The following is a 20,823-nucleotide window of genomic DNA, read 5'->3' on the forward strand; positions in this document are numbered from 1 at the left end:
GGACACCAGGGCACTGAGCAATGCGTAGTTGAACTTTGCCTTCAGCCCCCTGTCCTTTGCTGCTGCAGCAGCCCACACACTGCCTTCTCTGGGTGCATGTCCAAGCACAGTAGAACGGAATCAGGGGTGTGGACCCAACGTGGCAATGGTGTCCACCAGTCATCCCAGGACATTGAGGAATCACTGTCTGAAACTGCACCACTCCTCAGCCCGCACTGTCATCTCTGCAGCGCTTTCATTTTCCTCTCTGGTGTCCCTCTCTTTCATATATTGAAAGTATCAGCTGGGCCTCCACCCTTCTTTCCAGTAGTTCGTGGTCATTGCTCTGCATTTCCTTCAACCAAGTCTCTGCTCCTTTTTCCTGAAATATTAAATGCAAAAATATGCAGCTGGTGGTAGCGCAACATGTCCACAAAATGAAACAAAAAAACATTGGCAAAGTACAAGTGCAAACCTTAACGAAAGTTTTTGGTTGGTAGCGAACTGGCGAGGGAGAGGCCTAGTAGGGGAGAGGGTGGGCTGGACACCTGGGTGGGGAACAATCCCTCGTGGAAGGGCTCGAACGGTAGGAGCTGGTAGAGTTAGAGGAGCTGCTTGAGCTGGAGGCAACAATGGACAGCACATCTTGTTCAGCAGCAGAGTTGCCAACATTGGGGGATAACAATACACAGTATTAAAGCTAGATAAGTTACATAATGTCTGAAAACTCATTGTTTCAAGCTGGACAATGGTTGTTCTTCCAATATGAAATCTGGATTAGGGTTGTTTGACCCTAATGCTAGACAAACATTTACATTCTAGTCATTTAGCAGACGTTAGCTATTCTAGTTAAGTAAAGCTGTACAAACTAGCCAGCTAGTTAAAAGTCAAACCAAACCAAGCAGTGGACATATCATGCATAAAGCTTGGTAGCTAGCTTGTAGCCATTTTTACAAGCCACATGGCCTCAGCTTGCAAAAGAGCCATGACTTTATTCTTAGTTACAATCCAGGTTAATCCCTTTGTTTAGCTGGGACAAACACCTTAACATCACAACATAACCTGCCATTTGAGATTTGTACAAATTTAGAGTTAGCTAGCTAGATTTTTTGTTTAAACCAGTTACTGCTAACGTTAAGTTAACTAGCTAACAAAAACATCACATGGACACATCAGTTAAATACAAAGCTAGCTTGCCAAATTAACTTAGAATTTAGCTCGTTTATAATAAATATATATATTTTTTTAAATACCACTTACTGGAGTTTTGCAGAAATTGCACCACAGTCCCAGACTGGCCTGTGTCCCATTGTACTCACCAGCGTCAGAGACCAATTGTGTTTCTCAAACCCGGTCAATGGCTCCATTTCACAGTATACTCCAAAAACCCTCCAACAAAAAACCTCTCAAGTGGTGCCTCGGCTCCCACGGCATCAGCTGTTGGTAGGTCGAGGCTCCCACTGGGTGCGCTAGGGTTTCCTCCATTACTTGAGAACTGTGGCCCTGTGCGGCCAGGTATACAATGTTGTGGGTCTACCCGAGTGATACTGCCAGATGCATATTCCTGTCTAAAAAGATTAAGCATTGGTACAAACGGCCAGTACAATGAAAGTGTGAATGACTCATATTAGCCATGGTTCCTTTGATTGCTCCAACGTTACTTGGATGACTGCAGCAATTATAGCGCTAATCCCTGCCAACAAGTGCTGCCCTTCGGGCATGCGTGCATTTATTCAGACCAAAAACCCATGCGGGGTACTCTGACATTTTTGATGACTATAACCTCGACCAGTGGCGAGCCATTCGTGGCGCTGACATCGAATTTGAATGTCTGCCCTATCAACTTTCGATGGCTCTTTCTGTGTATACCATAGTGACCAGGGGAATTGGGGTTAGATTCCAGGGAGGGAAAACTAAGAAAAACTGCTACCACATCCAAGGAAGGCACCAGCCACGCAAATTACACACTCCCCACTCAAGGTGGTAGTGATGAAAAGTAACAATACAGGACTCGATGCCTTGTAATTGGAATGAGTACATTTTAAATCCTTAAAATGATACATTAGATGTTTAGAAGTTGCATTTTAAAAAGGGGTCAGAAACTAAGTGTCCTTAATTACATTTTAACCATAACATTTTACTGCCTGTTGTGTATTGTCCAATGTCCTATGGGTTGACACCAATAAATGCAAGGAGAAAAAGGGGTCGTCTTGAACAAAATGTTCAAATAATTGTTAGGCAGGTAACATACAAACTAAATAGATATATTTTTTCAGTTTTTTTTATCTAGGTTGTCAAATAACAATCTTACTCAAAATGAAAATGGGGAAACATTAATAGAAATTCCAGAATATGATTACTGATTTAAAACAGAAGTAACTTATGGGTAAAAATCTTTGTCCATTTGGGAATCATCAAACATGATGGATAAATTCAAGGCACTAATGCATGAAATGAAATGATATATATATATTTTTTTTTTAAAGTGGCCACTTAAACTGTCTAAACAATTCATAAAATTATTGCAACTTTATTACATTTTTTTTACTTTTGGCCGTATGGCAACTACCCAATTACACTAGGATTTCGAACATTCAAAGCAACTGAGAAACTTGCCAGGCACTGTTGTCACCTTAACTTGCTAAACAACAACTTCTTAGTGAGAGGAAGCATGAGCACCATCAGCCTACACCAGTTGTTACTATAACAACTAGCGTAGCCATGTCAACAAATGACTGTCTGAACACACCAATCCGATTTGGTCACTTGTTACTTACCGTTTGAACAGTCAGTAATCCATAATGGCATTGAAAAACAAAGCTGCTGATGTGAGAATTAAGGCCAGCAGTGTGAACAAAGCAGGTTCTATTCCAATGAGCTAGTATGCCTTCATCTACCTAGGTAGCAGGATTTATATTCAAAGTTAATGTGACCATCCTGCTATATAAAAAAATTACATTGAAAAATATGTCTTATGTAGCGTAATATGAAATTGTTTGTTTTTTTACATTGGGTAGAAGTAGAGAATCAGAGCAAAAAAAGTATCATACACTGCAGTTGAGTAACAGTGGGAAAGTAATTATGCTTTCAAAGTTGATAAACATCACTTAAGAAAATTGCCCTTGAATATTTGTGGTTCAACTACTGGAGAGCCTTTCTTTGTCTACACCCATTCAGCATCGTTCACACCCTCTTAAGCATCAGAACCACACATCTTTAAGGGTTGAGCCGAGTGTTCGGTACCAACAGCAGTCAAGCACCCAAGCTAACTTGCTAGCTACTTTCAGACACAAATGAGAGAACAGCTCACTGAAAATTACTTACCCTGGCAGAGCTGGTTAGGCTGTTATGTTATCCAGAGCTTTGGTGACTGCAAGTGCGCTGTCAGATTGTCCGTTCGTAAATTCAGAGCGTTACGCTCTCGGAGCGCACACTGGACCTTCTGGCCAATGAGTACGGTTGATCCGAGCGCTATGACCTCACAATTTACGAACGCACCCGAAATGGGTAGCTGCATAGTGTAGTCTTTTTTTAAGACATGTAGCTAGCTAGGTAAACAATTAACTATAATCCCAACTCATGACATTACTACCCTGCATGAATCTGCAGGTAGCTAACTAACCAGGTTCAATGGTTGCTAGCGAACATTAGGCTATAGCTAGCCAAGTAAATGGCTCCGAGATACAAATAATAAGATCATACACGTAACGTTAGTTAGTGAGCGTGGCAGCCAGCTAATGTTAACTAGCTAACAGTATACTAACGTGAACATAAACCACTGAAAATTAGCAACGTGTAATATCTGAAAATGTAGCTAGCCTGTCTATCTTACCCTATACATCCTTCCTGTCGGATGCCATGGTTGCCCTTAGTTTGAAGATGTAATCCAGAGATAGGTGTATCCTCCATCTCCTTAGCTATCATACTCGAATTCCACTGATTTCAAAACTCGGTCCTCCAGAAAAGAGCAACACTTACGCAGTTTTACTACACCATACAGTTAAAAAAAGCTGTGTTAGACAGGATTACCTAGACATACTGACAAGCTCAAATAGACAGAAGCGTGCTACATGACAGACCAATCTGAAGTCATCTCTCGGCACATCCAGCACACTCATTATCACAGCCAATCATAGCTAGCAGAAAGGTTGCCGTCTTTTTCTGTGGCTAAACCAACTAGGCTGGTAATTTAACTTATTCGTATTTACAGCACTCAGTGAGGCCATTCCAGCCTGGTATGACAAAAACAATTTCTAACCTTGATTACATTGGGATACGATCACATTCACTTTCCAAATATGGGTTAAAGTGTAACTAAAATGTGGCGCTACACTCCAGCACTTAGGAATAGAGATTATTATTTTTTTTTAAATAGCGCTGACCCCCATTTAGTCGACAGGCTGTTCCACGACCAAGATTTTTTTCACTTGAGCAGTAGCAAAAAATACACAGTGCCATCTACATTAAAGTTAGCCTTATTCTAAAACGGATTTAACCTGTTATGGATAGGGGGCAGTATTTTCACGGCCGGATAAAAAAACGTACCCGATTTAATCTGTTTATTACTCCTGCCCAGAAACTAGAATATGCATATAATTGTTTGATTTGGATAGAAAACACCCTAAAGTTTCTAAAACTGTTTGAATGGTGTCTGTGAGTATAACAGAACTCATTTGGCAGGCCAAAACCTGAGAAGATTCCAAACAGGAAGTGCCCTCTGACCATTTCTTGGCCTTCTTTATTATCTTTATTGAAAACAGAGGATCTCTGCTGTAACGTGACACTTTCTAAGGCTCCCATAGGCTCTCAGAAGGCGCCAGAACGTTGAATGATGACTTTGCTGTCCATGGCTGAAAAACAGTAGCGCATTTGGATAGTGGTCGATCTGAGAACAATGAGACGGGCGCACGCGTACACTTGAAGAGTTCATTTTGTATTTTCAGTCTGAACGAAAACAACGTCTCCCGGTCGGAATATTATCGCTATTTTACGAGAAAAATCGCATAAAAAAATTTGATTTTAAACAGCGTTTGACATGCTTCGAAGTACGGTAATGGAATATTTTGAAAATTTTTGTCACGATACGCGTCCGCTCGTCACCCTTCGGATAGTGTCTTGAACGCACGTTCAAAACGCCGCTATTTGGATAACTATGGATTATTTGGAACCAAAACAACATTTGTTATTGAAGTAGAAGTCCTGGGAGTGCATTCTGACGAAGAACAGCAAAGGTAATCCAATTTTTCTTATAGTAAATCTGAGTTTGGTGAGTACCAAACTTGGTGGGTGTCAAAATAGCTAGCCTGTGATGGCCGGGCTATCAACTCAGAATATTGCAAAATGTGCTTTCACCGAAAAGCTATTTTAAAATCAGACCCAGCGATTGCATAAAGGAGTTCTGTATCTATAATTCTTAAAATAATTGTTATGCTTTTTGTGAACGTTTATCGTGAGTAATTTAGTATATTCACCGGAAGTGTTCGGTGGGAATGCTAGTTCTGAACGTCACATGCTAATGTAAAAAGCTGGTTTTTTATACAAATATGAACTTGATTGAACAAAACATGCATGTATTGTATAACAATGTCCTAGGAGTGTCATCTGATGAAGATCAAAGGTTAGAGGTGCATTTAGCTGTGGTTTTGTTTTTTGTGACATTATATGCTAGCTTGAAAAATGGGTGTCTGATTATTTCTGGCTGGGTACTCTGCTGACATAATCTAATATGTTTTGCTTTTGTTGTAAAACCTTTTTGAAATCGGACAGTGTGGTTAGATAAAGGAGAGTCTTGTCTTTAAAATAGTGTAAAATAGTGGTATGTTTGAGAAATTGAAGTAATAGCATTTCTAAAGGTATTTGAATAACGCGCCACAGGATTCCACTGGCTATTACGTAGGTGGAACGATTTCGTCCCACCGACCATAGAGAAGTTAAGAAAGGAAATCCAAAACAGCCAGGCGTTACCAGGGTCCCACCGCAGTGCAGATGACACTTGCAATGTGAAAGAAAAGAGAAATATATCCAACAGGCTTCGACATCAGCTCTGGGGGTTTGTTTAGGTTTTGGAGACTATAAGGGTAGGGCCTACTACACCATTTTACTCCTAGCCCTGCACAGAGAATCACAAAGGAAAGAGTCCTAGCACAGATGAAGACATGGAGGGCAGGCTGGCAACGGTTTCCGTGGAAATGTGGAACACATGGTTGCTCAGCAACAGCTCCATTACACCCAAGCCAGACCCACTCCCATTACTACCTCAACCTCCTTCTCCAGCTACTCTTCCAGGTGTGAGAGAGCTGGAGCCCTGGCAGTTGGTCAAGCCAACTAAATAAAACGGTGTTCCTGGCAACCAACTTAAATATTAATGAGGGAGAAACTAATGCATTAATGTTGTTATAATCAAAATCAGCAGAGTTCATTTGATCAACGGCAAAACCAGCTAAGCAAGCCTGTGCTCATACATGTATATAGCCTAGGAGGTGAAGTTATGTAAATGTTGTAACATGAAAATAAAATGCTTTGATAAAGGTGAAGCATTACAAGAAAATACAATTTTATTCTCAGCTTGAGATTCTCAATAGGCAACTCCAACTTTCTTTGACCAAAAAGAACTAAAGCAACACATTTGCAATGAAATCATTGTATTATTCTGAGAAAAAAAAATCAATAACTCACAAGGAAAGAAAGGTCCCTCTTGTACCAATAAAATATCTTACCTTGGTTCTTGTTTTGACTTTTGACTTGACCTTTTGGCGCCGTTTCAGCTTCTTCTTGCTCAAAGTTCTCTTTCCCCTGAAACACATGAAATAAATTAGCAAATTCAGTAACAGTTGGGCCTATAGACAATCACAGAATTGTCTAATCAATATGGTAACACACGCAACAACGAAGGAAAAATAAATAAATAAATGTAAAAAATAATAATAGGGAAAAAAACATTTTATGGTAACAGCCGGATTACCGACAGGCTACATACCCTGGGGCCACGACCTCCAGACAATTTTATTTATTTATTTATTTATATATATATGTGTGTGTAAATAAAAATGTAAATAAAATTGTCTATATCAAAAAAGAAACGTCCTCTCACAGTCAACTGCATTTATTTTCAAAAAATTCCACGTATAAATATTTGTATCAACATAAGATTCAACAACTAAGACATACTGAACAAGTTCCACAAAAAAGGGGGGGTGGGGGGGGGGGTCAAAATCAAAAGTAACAGTCAGTATCTGGTGTGGCCACCAGCTGCATTAAGTACTGCAGTGCATCTGCTCCTCATGGACAGCACCAGATTTGTTAGTGCTTGCTGTGAGATGTTACCCCACTCTCCTACCAAGTTCCCGGACATTTCGGGGGGGGCCTAGCCCTCCGATCCAACAGATTCCAGACGTGCTCAATGGGATTGAGATCCGGGCTCGTCGCTGGACACGGCATAACTGACATTCCTGTCTTGCAGGAACTCACACACAGAACGAGCAGTATGGCTTACGAACAGTGAGAGACAGAATAACAAAAAAAACATGAAAAACGCATGTAAAAAATGTTACAAATTGATTTGCATTTTAATGAGGGGAATAAGTATTTGACCTCTCTGCAAAACATGACTTAGTACTTGGTGGCAAAACCCTTGTTGGCAATTAGAGGTCAGACATTTCTTGTAGTTGGCCACCAGGTTTGCACACATCTCAGGAGGGATTTTGTCCCACTCCTCTGTGCAGATCTTGTCCAAGTCATTAAGGTTTCGAGGCTGACGTTTGGCAACTCGAGCCTTCAGCTCCCTCCACAGATTTTCTATGGGATTAAGGTCTGGAGATTAGCTAGGCCACTCCAGGACCTTAATGTGCTTCTTCTTGAGCCACTCCTTTGTTGCCTTGGCCGTGTGTTTTGGGTCATTGTCATGCTGGAATACCCATCCACGACCCTTTTTCAATGCCCTTGCTGAGGGAAGCAGGTTCTCACCCAAGATTTGACGGTACATGGCCCCGTCCATTGTCCCTTTGATGCGGTGAAGTTGTCCTGTCCCCTTAGCAGAAAAACACCCCCAAAGCATAATGTTTCCACCTCCATGTTTGACGGTGGGGATGGTGTTCTTGGGGTCATAGGCAGCATTCCTCCTCCTCCAAACACGGCGAGTTGAGTTGATGCCAAAGACCTCCATTTGGGTCTCATCTGACCACAACACTTTCACCCAGTTGTCCTCTGAATCATTCAGATGTTCATTGGCAAACTTCAGACGGGGATGTATATGTGCTTTCTTGAGCAGGGGGACCTTGCGGGCACTGCAGGATTTCAGTCCTTCACGGCATAGTGTGTTACCAATTGTTTTCTTGGTGACTATGGTCCCAACTGCCTTGAGATCATTGACAAGATCCTCCCATGTAGTTCTGGGCTGATTCCTCACCGTTCTCATGATCATTGCAACTCCACGAGGTGAGATCTTGCATGGAGCCCCAGGCCGAGGGAGATTGACGGTTCTTTTCTGTTTCTTCCATTTGCGAATAGTCGCACCAACTGTTGTCACCTTCTCACCAAGCTGCTTGGCGATGGTCTTGTAGCCCATTCCAGCCTTGTGTAGGTCTACAATCTTGTCCCTGACATCCTTGGAGAGCTCTTTGGTCTGGGCCATGGTGGAGAGTTTGGAATCTGATTGATTGATTGCTTCTGTGGACAGGGGTCTTTTATACAGGTAACAATGTGAGATTAGGAGCACTCCCTTTAAGAGTGTGCTCCTAATCTCAGCTCGTTACCTGTATAAAAGACACCTGGGAACCAGAAATCTGATTGAGAGGGAGTCAAATACTTATTTCCCTCATTAAAATGCAAATCAATTTATAACATTTTTGACATGCGTTTTTCTGGATTTTTGTTGTTATTCTGTCTCTCACTGTTTAAATAAACCTACCATTACAATTATAGACTGATAATTTCTTTGTCAGTGGGCAAATGTACAAAATCAGCAGGGGATCAAATACTTTTCCCCTCACTGTATGCCATGTATGCTCAATGTTTCAGTTCCTTGCTCAGAACATATGAAAGCTGATGGTTTAATATTCCCAGTTCTTCAATATTCCCAGTTAAGAAGTTTTAGGTTGTAGTTTTATAGGAATTATGACGCGTCGACTCTTTATACCGTTTGTATTTCATATACCTTTGACTATTGGATGTTCTAATAGGCACTTTAGTATTGCCAGCCTAATCTCATGAGTTGATAGGCTTGAAGTTATAAACAGAGCTGTAAAGCAAGCATTGCTAAGAGCTGCTGGCAAACGCAGGAAAGTTTGAATGAATGCTTACAAGCCTGCTGCGCCTACCACCGCTCAGACTGCTCTATCAAATCACAGACTTAATCATAAACACACAGAAATACGAGCTGTAGGTAATTAATATGGTCAAATCCAGAAACTATCATTTCAAAAAACAAAACGTTTAGTCTTTCAGTGAAATACGGAAACGTTCCGTATTTTATCTAACGGGTGGCATCCATAAGTCTAAATATTCCTGTTACATTGCACAACCTTCAATGTAATTTCATAATTATGTAAAATTCTGGCAAACTAGTTCGCAATGAGCCAGGCAGGCCAAACTGTTGCATATACCCTGACTGCGTGCAATGAACGCAAGAGAAGTGACACAATTTCCATAGTTAATATTACCTGCTAACATTAATTTAGTTTAACTAAATATGCAGGCTTAAAAAAAAAAAAACACTTCTGTGTATTGATTTTAAGAAAGGCATTGATGTTTAGGTACGTTCGTGCAACGATTGTGCTTTTTTCGCAAATGCACTTTTGTTAAATCATCCCCCGTTTGGGGAAGTAGCTTTGATTCGATGATAAATTAACAGGCACCGCATTGATTATATGCAACGCAGGTCAAGCTAGTTAACTACACATGGTTGATATTACTAGGTTAACTAGTGATTATGTGAAGATTGATCGTTTTTTATAAAATACACTGCTCAGAAAAAATAAAGGGAACACTTAAACAACAATGTAACTCCAAGTCAATCACACTTCTGTGAAATCAAACTGTCCACTTAGGAAGCAACAATGATTGACAATAAATGTCACATGCTGTTGTGCAAATGGAATAGACAACAGGTGGATATTATAGGCAATTAGCAAGACACCCCCAATAAAGGAGTGGTTCTGCAGGTGGTGACCACAGACCACTTCTCAGTTCCTATGCTTCCTGGCTGATGTTTTGGTCACTTTTGAATGCTGACGGTGCTTTCACTCTAGTGGTAGCATGAGACGGAGTCTACAACCCACACAAGTGGCTCAGGTAGTGCAGCTCATCCAGGATGGCACATCAATGCGAGCTGTGGCAAGAAGGTTTGCTGTGTCTGTCAGCGTAGTGTCCAGAGCATGGAGGCGCTACCAGGAGACAGGCCAGTACATCAGGAGAAGTGGAATAGGCCGTAGGAGGGCAACAACCCAGCAGCAGGACCGCTACCTCCGCCTTTGTGCAAGGAGGAGCAGGAGAAGCACTGCCAGAGCCCTGCAAAATGACCTCCAGCAGGCCACAAATGTGCATGTGTCTGCTCAAACGGTCAGAAACAGACTCCATGAGGGTGGTATGAGGGCCCGATGTCCACAGGTGGGGGTTGTGCTTACAGCCCAACACCGTGCAGGACGTTTGGCATTTGCCAGAGAACACCAAGATTGGCAAATTCGCCACTGGCGCCCTGTGCTCCTCACAGATGAAAGCAGGTTCACACTGAGCACGTGACAGACTTGACAGAGTCTGGAGATGCCGTGGAGAACGTTCTGCTGCCTGCAACATCCTCCAGCATGACCGGTTTGGCGGTGGGTCAGTCATGGTGTGGGGTGGCATTTCTTTGGCGGGGCCGCACAGCCCTCCATGTGCTCGCCAGAGGTAGCCTGACTGCCATTAGGTACCGAGATGAGATCCTCAGACCCCTTGTAAGACCATATGTTGGTGCGGTTGGCCCTGGGTTCCTCCTAATGCAAGACAATGCTAGACCTCATGTGGCTGGAGTGTGTCAGCAGTTCCTGCAAGAGGAAGGCATTGATGCTATGGACTGGCCTGCCCGTTCCCCAGACCTGAATCCAATTGAGCACATCTGGGACATCATGTCTCGCTCCATCCACCAAAGCCACGTTGCACCACAGACTGTCCAGGAGTTGGCGGATGCTTTAGTCCAGGTCTGGGAGGAGATCCCTCAGGAGACCATCCTCCACCTCATCAGGAGCATGCCCAGGCGTTGTAGGGAGGTCATACAGGCACGTGGAGGCCACACAGACTACTGAGCCTCATTTTGACTTGTTTTAAGGACATTACATCAAAGTTGGATCAGCCTGTAGTGTGGTTTTCCACTTTAATTTTGAGTGTGACTCCAAATCCAGACCTCCATGGGTTGATAAATTGGATTTCCATTGATTATTTGTGTGTGATTTTGTTGTCAGCACATTCAACTATGTAAAGAAAAAAGTAGTTAATAAGATTATTTCATTCATTCAGATCTAGGATGTGTTATTTTAGTGTTCCCTTTATTTTTTTGAGCAGTGTACATTTAATGCTAGCTAGCAACTTACCTTGGCTCCTTGCTGCACTCACGTAACAGGTGGTCAGCCTGCCACACAGTCTCCTCGTGGAATGCAATGTAATCAGCCACAATCGGCGTCCAAAAATGCCAGTTACCGATTGTTATGAACTTGAAATCGGCCATGCCGATTAAATCGGTCAACCTTGAATATACAGTGCATTGGGAAAGTATTCAGACCTTGACTTTTTCCACATTTTGTTACGTTACAGCCTTATTCTGAAATGGATTAAATAAATCAAATCCTCAATCTACACACAATACCCCATAATGACAAAGCAAAAACAGGGAGACTAGTCAGGATCGAGGGAAAGATGAACGGAGCAAAGTACAGAGATCCTGCTCCAGAGCACTCAGGACCTCAGACTGGGGGCAAAGGTTCACCTTCCAACAAGACAACGACCCTAAGCACACAGCCAAGACAACACAGGAGTGGTTTCGGGACAAGTTTCTGAATGTCCTCGAGTGGCCCAGCCAGAGCCCGGACTTGAACCCGATCGAACATCTCTGGAGAGACCTGAAAATAGCTGTGCAGCGACGCTCCCCAGCTAACCTGGCAGAGCTTGAGGATCTGCAGAGAAGAATGGGAGAAACTCCCAAATACAGGTATGCCACGCTTGTAGCGTCATATCCAAGAAGACTCAAGGCTGTAGTCGCTGCCAAAGGGTGTTTCAACAAAATACTGAGTCAAGGGTCTGAATACTTATGTAAATAAGGTATCTGATAATAATACATTTGCAAAAAATGTCTAAAAACCTGTTTTTGCTTTATCATTATGGGGTATTGTGTGTAGATTGTTGAGGAAAAACAATTTAATCCATTTTAGAATAAGGCTGTAACGTAACAAAATGTGGAAAAAGTCAAGGGGTCCGAATACCTTCCGAATGCATTGTATAATCCCACCATTTTATCTCTGAGAGAAAAAGTGCTGGCTGTGTTTGCCAGAGTCATGCCTAGACGGGACACAGCTTTTGTCAAATTTATGTCAAAAGTAGAGTTTTTTCCATTTTAGCTAACCCTTTTCCTAACCTTAACCTAATTATCCTAAACTGCTACGTTAATTCTCCTAACCAGCTGCGTAAATTCAACGTAAATTCTCCGAAACCTACTGTGAAGTGTCAATTTTGATAAAACCATTTGCCAGGGTAGGGTTGCTACTACAGCCCTGTGAATTTGGGCCCACACACAATATAATTAGGAATTACAATAATAGAATGGGCATGAAAACTCTTATGATGGGATAAAGGTGAGCCATTTTGGTCAGGGAGATAGTCAACCATGGTTTGCCAATGCTGTAATAAGCTATTGTGTAAAATTAACTTTAAGAATTGATCTGCACTGTATGTTTGTTAGCTAGCCAACCAGACAGTTTGAGGAATGATTCCATACATTTCTTTATTATAAAAAGGTGCTATATACAGAAATCAAACCGCCTAATTTGTGTTAATGTGACAAAACAATCTAAACCGCTGTGAAATATTTTTTCAATAACCAAAAACAGTATTTTCAGCTGTTTAAAGTTGGTGTACAAAACCCAAAGTAAGACGCAAGAACGTAACTTAAGCAAGGGAAGCATAGAAATAATGCACATAGAATAGATCTACCACTTCTTAGTCTTGCGTTCAATGAGAATGACAGATCTAACACTCACATTGCTATGTGAATTTCATCAGTCGCCCAAAAAGTTACATATTGCAGCTTTAACTGCCAATATGCCAACATTACATTCAAACAATGCAGTCAATCCACAATAGAGGTCTTCATGGGTCTATCTGCTGTAGCTACATTGTCCTGAGACCCAATGCCAATCGAACAGGACCTGGCCCAGACCCCTTAGGACCAGTTAGAATATTGGGTCCACACGGATCCGCAAAGCCCTCTAATACACAGCCATACACCGGCTGAATCTGTGGATGATAAAACTTACACAAGTTGTGATACTGAAACATATAATAGCACTCACAGCTTTCCAATAAAACTAAAATGTAGACATTTATGTTCTGTTTACACATTTTAGAGGCTATTTATACAGAATATTTGTATAAACTTTATTTATAATTACATGACAATATCTTTGGTTGACATTTCTATTACACAATTTCTGAGATCTGACTTAACTTTTATTTTCCTGCATAAGTAAAACCGGGATTACGCCCCTACTGGCACTCAATCCAATTGAACTGGTTTGGGTTTGGCCCTGACCAATATGGCTGGAAATTAAAACCAATTCTCGAACTTTCAGGGTTTATGACATAGCCCCACTAGTAAGTAAATAGGATCTATACCACACACATTGTTCGATCCAAGCTAGCTAGCTACGTGAGATGTCAAAAATCAAGCAGCTACTGACATTTGTTTTTATTTACCTGCCGAATGTATAGACTAGCTAGCTAACTACACATATTCACCAACATGTACTGATCATACGAAGAGTAAAGTCCTGACGTAAGCTGGCAAGCCTGTATACTGCAGTGCGTAAAAAAGAACCACCAAAAACGCAACTAGAGAGGATAGCTAACGTTAGCTAGCTATGCTAAATAACGGGCTAGCTAATTAGGTTAGCTAGCTACTCATTACTAGTTAGTTGGCTAGTAAGTTACCGATTTAACCTAGTAACATAATTGACGGGTAACAGCATGTGAGTAAATCAGCCTATTCAAAACGAACCTACCTGTCTCCCACAGTAAAATGATTATGACTGGACACTAACATTAACGCTGTCAGCTATCATGTGGCCAGTTAGCTGCTAAACTGCTAAGTGTTGGATTGCTAGCTAGCTGTCAAAGCTAGCCACCTTGCTAGCAAACTAGGTAGAGAGGTTAGCCTGGCTAAGTGGATATTAGCCGGTGGATGGATTTTCCATCGTAAATCGTTGAGTTTAGTAGGCTATACATTCGGATGTGAGCATACAGTCAAACAGTATTGGTTATGTGACAAACCCTGCAGGTAGTTGGGCTAATTTGCAAGTTAGCTACAAGGCTAGCCAGCTTTGTGTCAGACATCTCATTTTCACCCAACCTACCTTCCTTGGTTTATCCCTTGTTCTTTATCATTGATAGCCGTGGTATAAATCCTCCTGTATCTTTCCGCCAATGCTCGCCCAGAGAGTAGAAGCTGGTACCGACTTCGGCAATCCGACTGGGTTGCCGGTGTTTGACACGAACCCATACCCGACCCAATGGACGAGAAATCGTCACCAACTCCAGAAATGACCCTGATGCCTAGCCTCATCGAAGGCGATGTGGATGGAAGAATCCCTCCACCGGCTGCAGCACACATCATCGTTTTGGAGAACAATGCATATATTACATTTAAAAAAAACTAGATAGTTTGCAATTATATGTCAAAGGTCATGTGTCCATCCTGTACTGCAAAAACAGCAGAATTGTTACATCCCAGTCTATCTTCCAAAAACTGGAGAAAAAAATGTAGCCCGCGCGATGCAACTTGGAAATAGGCTTCTAAATTCAGAGCGTCGAATCGTTCTTTCTTTCCCGGAATTCCGAATCTCAAACCATATCGTCTTTTAATTTGGGATTAAAGCAAAGAATCTCAAAGAAAATGTGTCATATCGCCTTTTGTTCTAGTTTGTTCCTTGTGTATTTCTTCACCCCGAATTGGCACCACCGTCAGTTGAGCTGCCATTTTAGCTTCATCATCCTTCCCTGTTCGTCGTTTCGCTGTCAAGCATGCATGCTGGGATACATTTCCATGCACATAATACTGTATTTGTCGTAGTAATGGTATTATTCTAGGAGAGTCACTGCATATTGGAATATAATTCTTCGTATTTACAATTCCCGATAAATAATTAACAGTGTTATGTTAGAGGAAATAATTCAGTTTTATAAATATGTAGCTAGTTATTATTTTGAAAACAAGGACTTTCATTCAAGGACAATGCGATGTCTAATATATACAAATCAAGTTAGGCCTAAATAGTCTGCTTTTCAATCTATTCATGTCTTTTCTTTCTTTCTGGCTTGGCATTAATTTTAAGGATATGGTCAGTAACCATGGCAACCGCATCAAATGGAAAGATAATTGGCTACTTATCTAAAGGCCTGAGATACATTTCATCTCTGGGGGGAGAACACTTAAAAAGTATGGTACTTTTCCATGAAGAAAAATTGATGGGACTTGCTTTAACTCTTTACAAGTATTTTTGTGGCAGTGGAAGAAGTATCAAATGTTTTACTTATGCCAAGCAGTTCAATTTAGCAAAATGATTTGTCTGATCATTCTGATAGACCACAAACTTATTACTTTGGATTGTGGGGCAGTTAGATCTTTTATACACTCTCCTACTATAACACCACAGTATATGCAGTACAGAAGACAAGGAGGCATTGTTGAAGTGCTGCAGTGAAAGGTCCTCAGAGGAGGAAGGGGAGGGCCATCTTCCTGAGAGAAATGTGATACAAATAAAAATAGTGAAACACTAAAAAGTTATCATTTTTAGATAAAACTATACTAAATATATTAATATGTCACCAAATAATTGATTAAAACACACTGTTTTACAATGACGGTCAATAGTAACTTCAACAGCACTCTCTGGGGTAGCACCATGGTGTAGCCGGAGGACAGCTAGCTTCTGTCCTCCTCTGGGTACATTGACTTCAATACAAAACCAAGGAGACTCGTAGACTTCACCCCCTTCCATAGACCTAAATGGTAATTATGACAACTTCCGGAGGACATCCTCCAACCAATCAAAGCTTTTTCAGTATGAACTGACATGTTGTCCATCCAATCATAGGATAAGGATCAGAGAATTAACCTGGGTTGCGGTCCAAACAATTAAAAGAAACACCCTCGTTCACTTACCCTTGCCTTATGCCCTTGGGGGAATCCCCATCGCCATCTTGGAGGTTGGTCCAAATGATTAGCCAAGCAAGGGAAGTTTGCAACGTAAGCCCCTCAGCCTTTGTTTTTAGTCGGCTTTGCGAGTGTACGATTATGTTCACTCCAGGGCCTGAAACTCCCCATAATTTAATTTGCGACGATTGTAAATCCACTAAGAAAAGTCCACGATAACTTAAAAACAACATCAATTGAGAAGTCAACATACAAGTGTAAGTAAAAACAAATGCAATTTAGTTAGACATTCTGCTACTACGTAAAAAGTAAATATCATACAGTAGGCATATATATATATATATATATATATATATATATATATTATTTTTTTTAAATAAGTATACATACACTCATAATTGACTGTAGCGCATACAAAGCACCCACAAGCTACCGGTGGCTGAAAACACAATCATCGCGGGATGAACGAGTGACGAATTTCCAGCCAAGGGTGGTCCATTTAAAAATCATTAATTCCTTCCTCCCTCGTCCCTTGCCCTGCAAGTGTATACTTGTCAGACGTCATGATACGAGAGAAACTCGTTGTCCAAACCTACGATAGCGCAGCTATAATGGAATGTATCTGCTATTTGTATTTACAGCTAAGTTCCCTCCTGTTCCCTGATTAAGAGGTGATGACTATCCCAGAAACCCTAGACCCACTCCAATTTGCATAGCGCCCCAACAGATCCACAGATGATGCAATTGCACTCCACACTGCCCTTTCCCACCTGGACGAAAGCAACACCTCCGTGAGAATGCTATTCATTGACTACAGCCAGTGGTGTGAAGCGGGTTAAACCAAGGCCTCATGCCTTTTAAAGGGTTAATCAATTCTGTATTGATAAACTGTAAGGTCTCCTCTTCAGGAGACCTCTGTGTGTGTGTTAAACCTGTTTTTGAGTGTTGTGACCTACGTTCATCTACGTTCAGACACCTCCTGTCTGGATCCCACCGTGTTTATCTGGTTTTCTGAGAACACAAGGCAGCCACAGACCTGATGAAACCAGCCACCTGTCAGAAGATGCTTACACTCATTCACATGGTTATGACTCTATACTTGTGATGGAAGGTCAAGTTTTGGTCAAACCCACTTCTGAGTTTTTACTTGCTGATAAGATGGTTGCTGCTGTCAGGGGGTTAGATTTATTAAAATGTTGTTGCCAGGGAAACTCACGCAAGGAGGACTGGGAGAGGCTATATGAGTTACAGGATGTCTTAGACATTTTGCAGAACTTGGGGAGAACTATCCTATACTGTTATACTGTACTCTGTACCAACTTCTGCCTACAATTGTATTACTAAAGGAGTATTTTAATACTTAAACAAAGAGTCAGTATTTCCTTTCCATTACTAATGTATGTTTGATAATTTCTAGACTTATTTCAGAGGCTGACCCAAAACAACGCCGGCAGTGGAGAGGTACTCGGAGCGATCTTCTGGTCCCACTTAGGAAGTCTGCACACCACCCACTGCTCCCGGGTATTTTACTTGCTGATGTCCAATCTCTCGATAATAAAGATGATGAGCTCAAGGCGAGAGTTGCTTTTCAGAGCGACACCAGGGATTGTAACATTCTCTGCTTCACGGAAACATGGCTCTCTCGAGATATACTCAGTACATTGCGCCGACAGGAACGAACATCTCTCTGGGAAGCAGAAGGGTGTAGGTATATGTTTTATGATTAACGACTTATGGTGAACTGTGATAACATACAGGTACTCAAGTCCTTCTGTTCACCCAACCTAGAATATCTCACAATCAAATACCGAACGTACTATCTCCCGAGAGAATTTTCGTCAATAATAGCCACAGCGGTCTATATCCCCCCTCAAGCCGATACCACAATGGCCCTCAAAGAACTTCACTGGACTTGATGCAAACTGGAAACCACATATCCTGAGGGTGCATTTATTGTAGCTGGGGATTTTAACAAAGCAAATTTGAGGAAAAGGCTCCCGAAATTCTATCAACATATTGATTGTTGTACTCGCGCAGCTAAAACTCTCGACCATTGTTATACTACCTTCCAGAATGCATATAAGGCCCTCCTGTCACGTCCTGACCAGCAGAGGGAGTAATTGTATTAGTTTTGGTCAGGACGTGGCAGAGTTTTTGTATGTATTTCTACGTTCTGTCTAGTTTAGTTTTTCTATGTTGAGGTTTGGGTGTTGGACTCTCAATTGGAGGCAGGTGTTTCTAGTTGCCTCTGATTGAGAGTCCTATAATTAGGTGTGTATTTGGTTTGGGTTTTGTGGGTAGTTGTATTTTGCACTGCTAGTATTCATTTAGAAACTGTCCTTCGTCGTTCTAACTGTTTTGTTGTTTTTTCGTGGTCTCTTTATTTAATAAATATAAAGATGAGCATCGACATTCCCGGTGCGTATTGGTCCTCCCTTCAACACAACGACAACTGTGACAGAACTACCCACCATACCAGGACCAAGCAGCGGAGGAATTCTGGCGAGGACTGGGACAAACGGCGGGTAAGGGAGCCCGAGAGGCAGCCCCAATAATTTTTTTGGGGGGGCACAAGGGCTGTTTGGCGGGGCGAGATTGGAGACCCAGGCCAGCTCCCCGTACCCTTTTTGAACAGAAACAGACTGGACAGGTCCCGTGCTTTGGGGTAGGTGCTGTGGTGAGGCCTGGTATTTTCAGGCCGGTACGCGCAGTACCAGCGCCCCGCATGTGCCAGGGGAGAGTGGGCATCCAGCCTGAAGGGGTGATGCCAACCCTGCGCTCGAGACCGCCAGTGCGCCTCTACGGTCCAGTGTTTCCCGCGACACGCACTAGCCTTGATGTGCGTGTCTCCAGGCTGGCACGTCCTGTACCAGCCCCACGCATCAGGCATCTAGTGCGTCAGCCCAGCCTCGCCAGTCTGGAGCCGCCAGAGCCGCCCGCCAGTCAGGAGTCGCCAGAGCCGCCCGCCAGTCAGGAGTCGCCAGAGCCGCCCGCCAGTCAGGAGTCGCCAGAGCCGCCCGCCAATCAGGAGTCGCCAGAGCCGCCCGCCAGTCAGGAGTCGCCAGAGCCGCCCGCCAGTCAGGAGCTGCCAGGGTGGCCCGTCTGCCCGGAGCTGCCGGGGTGGCCCGTCTGCCCGGAGCTGCCGGGGTGGCCCGTCTGCCCGGAGCTGCCGGGTGGCCCGTCTTCCCGGAGCTGCCGGGGTGGCCCGTCTGCCCGGCGCAGCCAGGGGCGCCACCTAAGTGGGCGACGCCGAAGGTGGAGCGAGGTCCACGTCCCGCACCTGAGCCGCATCCTATATAGGTGGGTTGGGGAGGGGGGGTGTAGCACAGTGCCTTCGTTGACGGCAGCCACCCTCCCTTCCCTCCCTTTAGTTTAGGGGGATATTTTTTGTTGTTTGGGGGTTTTTGTCTTTTCTTTTAGGTGCAGTCGGGGTCTGCACCTTTAGGGGGGGGGTACTGTCACGTCCTGACCAGCAGAGGGAGTAATTGTATTAGTTTTGGTCAGGACGTGGCAGAGGGTTTGTGTTTTTGTATGCATTTCTACGTTCTATCTAGTTTAGTTTTTCTATGTTTAGGTTTGGGTGTTGGACTCTCAATGGAGGCAGGTGTTTCTAGTTGCCTCTGATTGAGAGTCCTATAAATTAGGTGTGTGTTTGGTTTGGGTTTTGTGGGTAGTTGTATTTTGCACTGCTAGTATTCATTTAGCCTGTGAAACTGTCCTTCGTCGTTCTAACTGTTTTGTTGTTTTTCGTGGTCTCTTTATTTAATAAATATAAAGATGAGCATCGACATTCCCGCTGCGTATTGGTCCTCCCTTCAACACAACGACAACTGTGACACCTCCTCCTCCCTCCATTCGGCAAATCGGACCACGATTCCATCATGCTCCTCCACAGAAACTAAAACAGGAAGCACCCGTGGTAAGGACTATTCAACGCTGGTCTGACCAATCAGAATCCACACTTCAAGATTGTTTTGATCACGTGGACTGGGATATGTTCAGAGTAGCTTCAGAAAATAATATTGACACACAGTTGAAGTCGGAAGTTTACATACACCTTAACCAAATACTTTTAAACGTTTTTCAGAATTCCTGTAATTTAATCCTAGTAACAATTCCCCGTATTAGATCACTTAGGATCACCACTCTTAAGAATGTGAAATGTCAGAATAATAGTAGAGAGAATGATTTACTTAAGCTTTTATTTCTGTCATCACATTCCCAGTGGGTCAGAAGTTTGGGTGAATTTTGGCCCATTCCTCCTGACAGAGCAGGTGTAACTGAGTCAGGTTTGTAGGCATCCTTGCTCGCACACACTTTTTCAGTTCTGCCCACAATTTTTCTATAGGTTTGAGGTCAGGGCTTTGTGATGGACACTCCAATACCTTGACTTTGTTGTCCTTAATCCATTTTGCCACAACTTTGGAAGTATGCTTGGGGTCATTGTCCATTTG

At 42.6% G+C, this 20,823-nt stretch overlaps 1 protein-coding gene across 1 annotated transcript in view; it reads right to left on the bottom strand.

Moving 5' to 3' along the window:
- Positions 1 to 15,234, bottom strand: part of LOC100380858 (E3 ubiquitin-protein ligase MYCBP2) — a 356,005-nt gene extending 340,771 nt beyond the window's left edge. The window contains 2 exon segments of the mRNA XM_045707688.1: positions 6,696 to 6,771; positions 14,571 to 15,234. Coding sequence (XP_045563644.1) covers positions 6,696 to 6,771; positions 14,571 to 14,830 — 336 coding nt within the window. The 5' untranslated portion in view covers positions 14,831 to 15,234.
- Positions 15,235 to 20,823: the final 5,589 nt, after the last annotated feature.

Source organism: Salmo salar, chromosome ssa25, assembly GCF_905237065.1.
Source record: "Salmo salar chromosome ssa25, Ssal_v3.1, whole genome shotgun sequence".
Taxonomy (NCBI): Eukaryota; Metazoa; Chordata; class Actinopteri; order Salmoniformes; family Salmonidae; genus Salmo; species Salmo salar.